Source organism: Garra rufa, chromosome 21, assembly GCF_049309525.1.
Source record: "Garra rufa chromosome 21, GarRuf1.0, whole genome shotgun sequence".
NCBI classification, from domain to species: domain Eukaryota; kingdom Metazoa; phylum Chordata; class Actinopteri; order Cypriniformes; family Cyprinidae; genus Garra; species Garra rufa.
The window spans coordinates 25,838,277-25,850,681 of NC_133381.1; the positions used below are offsets into that span (position 1 = coordinate 25,838,277).

Genomic DNA, 12,405 nt, shown 5'->3' on the forward strand with positions numbered 1-12,405 from the left:
AAAAAAAAAACATTAAAATTAACCAAACTAATCAGGAAACCACAAATCAAGGCTGTAAATGTAAACTGCATCATAAGACAGATGAACAGGCCCTGAAATAAGAGTATAATTGATGCATGTGCTTCTGTGGTAGCAGTAGTTAGACCTTTTTTTCCTGCTGGTACCACAAAAAAGGAAGACGTAATCTTGTCAGAACTGCTGAAGCAGGACCACAAACTACAAAATTCATATAAAAATACAAATTAAAAGAAAGCTCAGATGTATTGAGATCCCATTCCACCAATAACTCCATTTCACCCTCTAGTAAGCTCCCAAAATGAAAATAAATTTAGTTTATTCAGGATTACAACTTTTATGCCCTCTGTGGGCTTCTGTATGTTTCAAAACAGTCATTATTTTTCCAATTTTGTTGGAATGTGCCATCAGTGAGACAGCAAGAGTACACTACACCTGTAAAACTGCTGCATGTATTTTCCTTTTTTTATTTTGATCTAGCACTGGCATACTTCTAAGTTTTTTGCTCTAATACAAATAAGTTTTTTAGAAATGATAATGCAGTGCACATATTCTTCAAAACAAAGAAAAAGGGTAGACTAGTTGGTGTGATTTAAAATTAGTGGTGGGCCGTTATCGGCGTTAACGTGCTGCGTTAACGTGAGACTCTTATCGGGCGATAAAAAAAATATCGCCGTTAATCTATTCTCAAAGTTGGTTGGGAGCTGGGTCTAAACTACGCAAGATATGATGACTTTCACCTTGATATTTTAGCGCGGATGACATATACCTAGTCGAATTGCACTGTAGGGGGCGAGAACGAGTCTTCAACTTCTGTGAAATTACCACATCAATGAGACGTGCAAATATGGATGCAGCTATGAAGCCGCTTCAGGGCAGGTGCGTTGCTAGACCCTTTTTACTGGGGCACGTGAGTTATAATTTACTTTGATAATCCCGAAATAAAGACATTAAACTATATTCAACAACTGAATTGACGCTTCTAAAAGCAACGCAGTTTAATGGAAGACTATGCACGCAGAAATCCATGCCCGGATTGATTGTATTTAACGGCAACACGCACGTCGTGCAGCCTTTTACGCATAAGTACTTGGTTACACAAGTTTGTATAGGTAATTATGTTGTAAATGCAATTGTCAAGCAGTTTGTGATGCATTTGGAAACAGGAGATGAGCACCTGATCTAATGCGCCACCTGGCCCGTTCTCGAAGACTTACTTAGTCATTATTTGGGTAGCACACATATTCTGAATGCCTTCATCAGAATTCAAATTAGCCATTTTAATCTAGATTAATCTAGATTAATTCCAAAATTTAATCTAGATTAATCTAGATTAAAAAAAATTAATCTATGCCCACCCCTATTTAAAATACTTGGACCATAAAACCAGTCATTTTTTAAATTTAAGAATTATAAATAATCTAAAAACGAATTAAGCAAACTTTCCATTGATGTATGATTTATTAGGATAGGGCAATTCTTTGGCTGAGATACAATTTGAAAATCTGGAATCTGAGGGTGCAAAAAAAAAATCTAAATATTGAGAAAATTGCCTGTAAGGTTGTCTAAAAGTTCTTAGCAATGCACATTACTAATCGAAAATTTATGTTTTGATACATTTACATCTTAACTTAATATCCTAAAGATTTTGGCATGAAAATATGATAATTTTAACCCAAACAATGTTTTGTTTGCTATTGCTACATATATACCTGTGCTACTTATGACTGGTTTTGTGGTTCCGGGTCACGTATGATGAACAAGCCATATGGTCACTTTTAGGGCAGTTTCATGATACTTTTATGGTGTATCTTAAAAATCTAGCAAGGGACCAATTACAACTTTTGCATTACAATGTTCGTTATACAGCTGAAGTCAAAAGCGTGCATACACCTTGCAGAATCTGCTAAATGTTCATTTACTTTTTACCAAAAGAAGAGGGATCATACAAAATGCATGTTATTTTTATTTTGGAACTGACCTGAACAAGGTATATCCTATAAAAGAGATTTCCAGTCCAGAAGATAAAATAATAGTTGAAATGAGGTTCAAATGATTACTGATGCTCTAGAATAGGGGTGCTCAACCCTGTTCCTGGAGATCCACCTACCTGCAGACTTTTGTTCCAGCCCTGCTCCAACTCAGCTGTCTGTAATTATCAAGTTCTACCTAAGAGATTAATTAGCTGGTTCAGGTGTGTTTGTTCAGGGTTGGGCTGAACTTTGTAGGATGGTAAAGATCTCCAGGAACAGAGTAGGATGCATTAAGAGTTAGGGGGTCAAAACTTTTTGAATTTGAAGATTGAAGATTGAAGATTTGAAGATCTGGGAAACATGTAAGTATCTTTTGTAGGGCAGTACTAAATGAAAAAAAAAAAAAAAAAGGCAAAATAAGCAAAATGTAGACATCGTCATTCTGTTCAAAAGTTTACACCCCTGGCTCTTAATGCCTCGTGTTTCCTTCTGAAACATCAGTGAGCGTTTTAACCTTCTTTAATAGTTGCATATGAGTCCCTCAGATCTCAAAGTCATACAGTCATTGCTGGGATCGGTTTAAATACATAAAAAAATGCTGAAAAAACAATAATAGTTGAATAGAGGAATAGTGGGCAGTTTAACTGTTTAGGATAAAGTTAACAACTACCACTACAAAAAAAAAAAAAAAAACAGCAGTGAGACATTTAGGTAACAACACTATTAACACGCGGGGTCATTTTTATAAATTTAAATTGTATTTTCTCCTGTGGATTAACTGGATAATTCATGACAGAATTTTAATTTTTGGGTGAACTATCCCTTTAAGTGCAACTGTCCAAGTGTGTCTAATTAGTCTTTGTATGTTATAAAGGGGGCAATGACAGCTCCATAACAATATTACATTGACTAAGTAGTGTTCACTAGGCTACTGTATAAGTAATGGGCAACCGCTGTAAACCACTGCTCAATCTTTCCAAAATAATCTACCTTAGATAGACCAGCATCCACTGATCCTCTGTGGCAAAACGAAGCTAATATGATCTACTGGGCATGCCCAGAAGATGACAGCTGGCATCCAGCCAGGAGACACAGCAGCAGCCACTTTCAAAAACTCATTATCGCCACTCAAAAATAAAGCTGTAACCACCTCTAAATTACACTAAATGACAGGACAGCGTTCTGAAATTAGTCGCTGGCTGATGCTGTTTTTCTTTGTATGCCATTATGGCGATCTCTGCGGTGGCTGCATGGGTATTGCGGTCTTCCTGAGGGTTTTTCCACAGCTCATAAGTAACTGAGGTAAACAGAGATGAACTGAAAAAAGAGATCATTAAAAGCAAATCAAGATCACAATAGATTAAATTACAGTTGTTTGTTCTTCATATGGGTATGTTAATGACTGCTTCTGAGTAATAAATAATAATTAAATGAAGGTTTAATTAGGAGAGAAAGCTCTGGGCCTGTGTCACAATTAATCAGAGAGAAACTCGAGGCATGGAGGGAACTCATTTGTCACTCAGATCAATACTCCCTCTGTCTCTTTCCTCCTCTCCATCGGCACGAGCTTGTTGATCTCGTTGCTTACCCCTTCAGTCAGATATCTAATGACAGCTGTCAATCAATCATTCGCTGTGTCAAATGACTAAGCAGATAAAGCAGCAAACAAACAAAAAGACCTTCTGGGAGTCAGCTGGCTCTTTTTGTTGTGCTGTTATAACATCTATTGTGTAAGAAAAAAGGAAATACACAAGCACTGTTGTGCATGTAAATGTTTGACTTTGAATGTTTGCATGGGATACTGTTTGAGAGAGTACGCCACTGTGTTTGTGTGAAGAGAATGGTGACATTTAATGCAGGCTTGTTTCAGTCTCATCTCCATTCTCTCTGCGGAGCTCTGCAGATGTACTCTGAGAGACCTGGAGACAGAGCAGACTCTGCTGGACCTGATCCTGAACTGGACAAATACCTCACACCTCACCCTTATCAATACAAATAGCTTGAAACAGATATGAGTAGATCAACCAAAAACAATAGCTTTGTCATTATTTACTCACTGTTATGAAAGTCCAAACCTGTGTGGAACGCAATAGGAGAAATTTTGAAGAATATGACGATCACTCTTTTCCATGAAAATACAATAAATGTTAAAAAAGGGTACACAACTGCACAATGTGATTCATGTTTTATATTTCAAGTCTTCTGAAGACACAAAACAGATTTGTGTGAGAAATAGACCAAAACTAGTTATTCACTAATGATCTTTACCTCCAGGGAGCTTTTAACTAAAAAAGCGAGTTCAATTTTCACATGAACAATCCAGAATGTTTTTACAACCAAATCACCCAGTTTTGTAATTGTTAACTAATTTGGAAAACTACTAAATAAAATTTGAATTTATTTGAAATAAAGATGAAATTAAATAAGATATAAATGTTAGATGAAAAACTTAAACTTGAAACTAGAAATGTTACTTTGGCAACTAATAGAAATAAGTTAATAATAAGACTAGTATGGCTTCATATAACGTAAATTATGTCTCAACGAAATATGCGGCAGAAAACCCATGAAAGATTTACGTTATTTAAAAAACTCCACATCGTTTCATACATATTTTGGACTATGGGGCTGCTATTATTTCAATGATGTGAAATGGTTGGACTCGATGAGCTACTGGCACTACCTGTTGCTACTTTTACCGCAACACAATTTGAAAAAACTTGAAAAACACTGATATGATGCCACATTGTGCAGCTTTTGGTTGTCATTTTTAGCTGAATGGCAACAAGAGAAACAATTTAAGTCTTCACTGCTTTCTTAGCGATAAGAAGAGGAAAAAAGAATGGGGAGATGCTTGTGGACAAAGAAAACTTCCTAAAGACCTGCATCTTTGTTCTCTCCAATTCAGCCCTGATGCCTTTGAGGCTTTTAGCAGTCCACAGCTGTTAAAAGAGCTTACAAACAGCAGAGACAAGAAATGCTAGATGCCATCCTGGCAGGATGTAAACATGCCGATGCTTGTCATGACGCCGCAGCCACTGAAGGAGTTTCCCAGTTTGGATTCATTCAATATCTGGGAATGTTACACTCCTTGTGGGGAAAAATCAATGGTACGGCATTTGGTTTAAGCGTATGCTTATATCCATTGCCATCTGTAAGTTCTTTCAGTAGCTGTGGTCGTCATATCAGTATTTTATTTTCAGAGTAGTGTTGTGGTAAAAATAGCAACAGGTAGCACCAGTAGCGCATTGAGCACAACCATTTCACATAATCAAAATAATGGTACCCCCATAGTCAAAAATATGTATAAATCTATGTGGATTTTTAAATAACATAAATCTTTAATTGGTTTTCTATTACATTTTTCAGTTTTCCTGAAATCAAGCAACTGACTGAAAAGTTTTGTTTCAAAAGACTAATTTCGTCAAATCAGGCGTTGCTATTTCCCTCATGAATACAGAGTATGGTGCACAAGTCATATGGTCACTTTTTTGATAGTTTTATGATACTTTTATGTGGTTTTGCATGCTTTTTTGAAGCTTGAAAGATCTAGCCATCAGTCACAATAATTTCATGAAAAAAGCAACCAGCACATCATTCAAATATCTCCTTTTGTGTTCCAAGAAAAGGGAAAAAAGCCATAACAACTTGGAACTACATGAAAGTAAGTAAATGAGGACAGACTTTCATATTTGGGTGAACAAACCCTTTAAATTGGGCACTTTTATGCAGCTTTAGAGGAGGAGAAAATTTGGTGCCTCACATACATGGTTTACTGACACACATATTCACACACCTGTAAATCCTGGAGGGCACTGACGTTGAGTGTGGAGAGCAGCAGGAGAGTGCAAAACCATGAGAGGATGGGACTATGTAGCTGAGCAACCACCAATGAGATGCTCAGATGCAGCATCAAAAGAGTCAAACCCCACACTCCGAGAAGCCAACCAGCTAAGAGGACGCCATACGCCGTTAAGACGGCCAGTCGGAACTATAACACAAATGCATAAGAAAAAAAAAATGAAGCATGCAAATATTTGATGACTTAAAGGAGAAGTTTACTTCCAGAACAACAATTTACAGATGATTTACTCACCCCCTTGTCCTCCAAGATGTTCATGTCTTTCTTTCTTCAGTCGTAAAGAAATTGTTTTTTGAGGAAAACATTTCAGGATTTCTCTCCATATAGTGGACTTCTATGGTGCCCGCAAGTTTGAACTTCCAAAATGCAGTTTAAATGCAGCTTCAAAGAGCTCTAAACGATCCCAGCCAAGGAAAAGGGTCTTATCTAGCAAAACGATTGCTTAAAATTGACAATTTATATACTTTTTAACCTCAAATGCTCATCTTGTCTAGCTATGGGTGTACTCTGTGTATTCCGGTTCAAGACAGTTAGGGTAGGTAAAAAAACTCCCATCTCATTTTCTCCTCCAACTTCAAAATTATCCAACATCGCTGCAGAAGTACACACCAAGTTTTTAGAAAGTGAACGTGCAAAGAAGACCAAAAGGTAAAACAGCGATGGAGGGCAATTTAGAAGTCGGAGGAGAAAATGAGATAGGACTTTTTCCACATACCCTAACTGTCTTGAACTGGAATTCACAGAGTACACGCACAGCTAGACAAGACAAGTATTTGAGGTTAAAAAATATAGACATTTATTTTTAAATATATATAATTTTTTTTTGGAAAATAACTAATCATTTTGCTAAATAAGACCCTTCTTCCTCAGCTGGGATCATTTAGAGCTCTTTGAAGCTGCATTTAAACTGCATTTTAAAAGTTCAAACTGGCGGGCACCATAGAAGTCCACTATATGGAGAGAAATCCTGAAATGTTTTCCTCAAAAAACACAATTTCTTTACCACTGAAAACAAAAGACATGAACATTTTGGATGAAATGGTAAGAGTAAATTATCTGTAACTTCTCCTTTAATTTGTTCTGAAATAAACTTACCTGAGGCAGAAAATAAGCCATAAATCTGGACACCACAGCGTGGCCAATCAGAGACCACAAAAGAGATCGCCATGCCCACTCATTCCAAAAACTCCACTCAAAATCAGTAGGGTCCTAAAAACAGACAAAGACAGAAAAACACTCATATACAAAAACATACACACATAGAGTGTGTGTTTTTCATGTCTGTATAAAAGTAACTTGATGATTGAGCGGGAAACAGGAAATTGGGCTTGGTGGGGTGCATCAGCCAAATATGTCACTCTGATTAAAGTCACTAATATAATTACCATGTGTTGTCTCACCTTCTTGAATCCCCATATAAGGAATCCTCTCTCCAGCTGCACCTCTCTGTCCAGACTGACCTCATGCTCTGTCAATCACACACGGGAAACACATTTCTCACACACTATTCAGGAGGTACAAAACGTTCACAAACAGAACTATTTTAGCTAACTAGAATCAGAATTGTGTTTGCGTTTATTCATCATCCACTTCATTTCAGACACTATGGGACATGATTCGAAGCACAATCGCTTGTAAAAAGATGGTTCACCTGAAAATGAATATTCTGCCAATCTGTTTTCTCACCCTCATGCCATTTCAAACTTAGCAGAACATTCACAACAAGTTGTTATTGCAATAAAAGTAAAATTGACAGCTCTAAACGTCTTTGTTTTCCACAGAAGAAAGTCAGAACATTAAGGTGAGTAAATGATGACAGAATTTTCAGTTTTAGGTAAACAATCCCTTCAAATCAACTGCGAAGATCATAAGAACTTCAAGGCATGGGTTTCAAATGCAAAACAGATGAACAAATTCTGAAAACGGATCTTGTAGTAGAAAGTTGTAGATGAAGGATAAGATCTCTTGCATATTCTCTGCACACATGCATTAACTCTCTTCTTTCTCCCCTGCAATGCAGTGTCAGTTTGGTTTTGTTTTCTCCACCCCACCCCTCTCTCTCTCTCTCCATCCGTCTCTCCCTACATCTCTTTCTTCATCCAGTTTCTCAGGACGGACCTCTCATCACCTCGACAGACGGTTTTCCTGCAGGGTGCACTGGCAGGCAAGGATCTATCCTCACTATTATAAACAAGCACACTTTTTCTGGAAATGCAAGTGTACATGGGAATAGAAGTAGGACCACAGTGCCATCTGGTGGTTTCACTGTGGGACACAAAGACTACACAAGGTTGTCTCATGGGCATGTTTGCTGAGCTCTAGATTTTAAGTGAGTCATATTATTTTGTATATTGATTCATGAGACAACAGGGTTTAAATTGTCTTTACGATGAAAAAATGGCAGACCAAATCAAGCGATAAGACACCAAATGCAATATTTAAGATAATAATGAACCAGATTGTCAAGTGGAACCTGTGAATAAAACTTAAGAACACACTGACTGGCTGATTTCCTTCGATTTAATATTCACAAGAAAATGTTTTGCTTAACATTTTGAGTTTTAGTTCAGTTCTATTCAAAATTATTTCTCTGAGACAACATAAAGTTGACTGCATGATTTCTGATGCTAAAATATTTAGGTTTAAACGTATCTGCAGTTTCACCCACTGTTATTACTTATGCAGTGTTTTCTCTGTGCATGAGGAGAGGCCCTATTTTGAAGCTTTTTTGACTGGCATGTTTTGGTTGAAAGAGATAAAATGGGTGCTGTGTGCTTTTGCTGACCTGAGATCCCATCGTCCCTCAAAATGACAGCACAACCTTTTCAGAGCCCTTAGAGTCAGCAGTTAACACGACAGAAACGAGCACTTCTCCCCCCCACACACACGCTACAGCAGGCCTTTACAAACTGACAAGTCATAAAGTAAAGCTCATGTGTGCACTAGAAATGCATATTTTATATTAATTTGAGATCATTTAAATTAGAGGGATCATACAAAATGCGTCTTATTTTTTATTTAGTATTGACCTAAATAAGATATTTCACATAAAAGAGGTTTACATATAGTCCACAAGAGAAAAATAATAGTTTAATTTAGAAAAAAATACCCTGTTCAAAAGTTTACATACTCTGGATTCTTAATACTGTGTTGTTACCTGAATGATCCACAGCTGTGTTTTTTTTTGTTTGTTGTTGGTTTAGTTCATGAGTCCCCTGTTTGTTCTAAACAGTTAAACTGTCTGCTGTTCTTCGGAAAAATCCTTCAGGTCCCATAAATATCTTTTTTTCAGCATTTTTGTGTATTTGAACCCTTTCCAACAATGACTGTATGATTTTGAGATATGAGGGACTCTTTACAGAAGGTTCAAACGCTCACTGATCATTCAGAAGAAAACATTAAGAGCCAGGGGGTGAGAACTTTTTGAATTTGAAGATCAGGGTAAATTTAAATGATTTTATCTTTTAGGAAACATGCAAGTAGCTTCTGAATGGCAGTACTAAATGAGAAAATATGATATTTAGGGAAAAAAATAAAAAAATACACATCTTCATTCTGTTCAAAAGTTCACACCCCTGGCTTTTAATGCATTGTTTTTACTTTTGGAGCATCAGTGAGCATTCAAACCTTCTGTAATAGTTGCATGAGTCCCCCAGTTGTCCTCAGTTTGAAAAAACAGATCTCAAAAATATTCAATCACTGTTGGAAAGGATTCAAATACACAAAAAATGCTGAAAAAAACAAAGATTTTGTGGGACCTGAAGGATTTTTCTGAAAAGCAGCCGGCAGTTTAACTGTTCAGGACAAACAACTGACTCATGAACAACTATCACTAAACAAACAAACACAGCTGTGGATCATTCATGGAACAACACAGTATTAAGAATCAAGTGTATGTAATCTTTTAAACAGGATAATTTGTATTTATTTAACTATTATTTTCTCCTGTGGACTATAGGTAAATGTCTTTTATGTGAAATATCTTATTCAGGCCAGTACTAAAAAAAATAACATACATTTTGCGAGATGCCTCTTAATTTGGTAAAATAGTTAACATTTTGCAGATTCTGCAAGGTGTATGTAAACTTTTGACCTCAACTGTCTACTGTAGCTGAAAAATATGTGGGGTGGTGGTTGACTAATGATTATGCAATATTCAACTTCATAAGCTGCAGTTTTGTTTGGTTTATTTTATAAATTTATTTAGGTTTGGGCTTTGAATGTGTGTTCTCTTGCTAATTAACAACTGTACCACTGAACCACTTGATTAACTATTGTGTTACTGAGATCTAATGCTGATGATACACTGGGCAACTTTTTGAGCAATGTTGCCGGGCAACTTTGGCAAATGTTGCCGTAAACGGGCAGCCAGGTGTGATACAGAACCCACAACAGATCTAAATTTTCCAGATAGAAATGTGTTACCCATTTTTAATGAGAAAGTGCCAAGGCAACATTGCTCAAAAAAAGCTGCCCAGTGTATCATCAGCATAAGAGTCTTAGGAACCTTTTTTGTAACCTGGAGGTTTCCTTTTGATCTGAGTCAGATGGCAGCTCACCTTTAGAAAACCTGTGTAACTGGTAGAAAGAATAGAGATGGGAGGAGAAAGAGAGAATCCAGTATGCTGTCATCTCCCATCGAGGTAGAGAAACCAGCTCCCATTTTGGAATCATGAAAGCTGAACCTGCAGGTTAAGAAGATGCACACTAATTGGTTAGTCATCAAACCTGCAATAGGTCATTTGTCACTACATTAGGAGTGTTCTTGTTTTGTAAACAATTAGATTTTTAAAACAAAGCAGCGTTAGTAAACACAACAGACTGAAAGTAAACTAAAACTGGATTTTAGAGAATATTACCAAAGCGGTTTTATAGATAACAATCTTAGATACTCAAGCTTACTGATTATTAACTGATTTTCTCAAAGATGGTATTCTCTGTAACAGAAACAAAACACAATAAATACGTTTTATGAATTACTTTATCACCATATCACGCATTCTACAAAATACTCGATTATGTATCAAGGAATACATAAAATATATATTATGTATCAAGGAAATATGATGAGCTTGTGGTCTGTTTTCATGAAAGACAATTTCAATAGTTCAATCAGGATGTAAAGTGCATCAAGCTTTGTTTATTTGCTCAAACGGTCAATCTTCCTCACTGCATCATCATATCGCAACAATTCCCGAACTATTGATTCAGTTACTCACATAAACCCACAAAACAAGTTTGGTGCCAGCTAAACGCTGCCGCGAAGCTCCGCCCTACACTTCCTAGATTTACCACGCCCCTACATCCTGATTGGCTAACACGACCACTACGTCCTCTCACAGTATTTTAACCCCTTAATTACTTAAAGCAGACATTTTACTCCAAATTACAGTAAAATGAGTCATTATAATTGATCACAAATACCGTCCCTTCTCCTTACAAAGGAAATCCGTTGTTTTGGCTTTAATGAACAATGGCTCAGTATTTATTGCAGTGAATAACTCGTTCGGAAAAGGTCATCTTAGGTTAGAAACAATGTAAACAAAACACGCCCACAGTTTGTTTACAGTATAACTATTTACAGGTGAAAAGGGGAAACTCATAAAAGTGACCCTGGAACACAAAACCAGTCATAAGGGTACATTTTTTTCTTTAAATAAATAAGCTTTCAATTGAAGTTTGGTTTGTTAGGATAGGACAATATTTGGCTGATATTTGAATCTGAGGGTGCCAAAACAAAAAACAAAATTATAAAAATATAAGAAAATCGCTTTCAAAGTTGTCCAAATGAAGTTCTTAATTCTTCAAAAATTAGGTTTTGATATATTTATGATAGGAAATTTACAAAATATCTTCATGTAACATGATCTTTACTTAATATCCTAATGGTTTTTGGCATAAAAGAAAATTTTTAAATTTTGACCAATTTTCGGCTATTGATACAAATATACCTGTGCTACTTAAGACTGGTTTTGTTTTCCAGTGTCACAAATGACACAAACATTCAAATATTATTACTTTCTCTCAGTCCAAACTCTGCCACAAGGCAGAACTTTCTGCTGAGAGGCCCAAAAGGACAGATACTTTGGAAGGTGTGTGTAGGGAACTAAAATCTATGGTGCAATGCAGCTCATTGCCACACACACGCACGCACGCACACAGACAGAGAGAGAGACAGCACATTAGGTTACCAATTTATTGGGCTGCGTTTTGATCCAGGAGAGGGTTCCACATCTGTATTTGTCCTGCAAAGCAGCAAAATTGTTTGAAGAAATCGAATTAAACGGGCACTTTCCCACCAGGGGGCAGCATGAGTTTGGGGTAGTTGAGTACATCAACGTGTCTCATTCATGATCCACTTTTAGAAACCGAAAAGTGAAACCGTTTGATCCGAACGTCGTTATAAATGAATTACTTTACCATGTGAAAAACGTACGTGGCTGCTTTGAAACTATTTATTTTTTCACAGAATGTGTAAACAAAACATGTTTACGTGTCTTAATCTAAATCAATAATGTGTGCACTTAGTACAATCCGATATTATGTAACATCCAA

The 12,405-nt window shown here is 36.6% G+C and overlaps 1 protein-coding gene across 1 annotated transcript in view; it reads right to left on the bottom strand.

Annotated features, from left to right (window-relative positions):
- The window catches only part of hhat (hedgehog acyltransferase), a 48,766-nt gene extending 38,242 nt beyond the window's left edge, over nt 1-10,524 (bottom strand). Inside the window, exons 1-4 of the mRNA XM_073827642.1 lie at nt 10,410-10,524; nt 7,251-7,318; nt 6,946-7,059; nt 5,785-5,979 (exon numbers count right to left, since the gene is read on the bottom strand). Coding sequence (XP_073683743.1) covers nt 5,785-5,979; nt 6,946-7,059; nt 7,251-7,318; nt 10,410-10,524 — 492 coding nt within the window. The remainder of the gene's footprint in view (nt 1-5,784; nt 5,980-6,945; nt 7,060-7,250; nt 7,319-10,409) is intronic.
- Between the last annotated feature and the right edge of the window lie 1,881 nt (nt 10,525-12,405).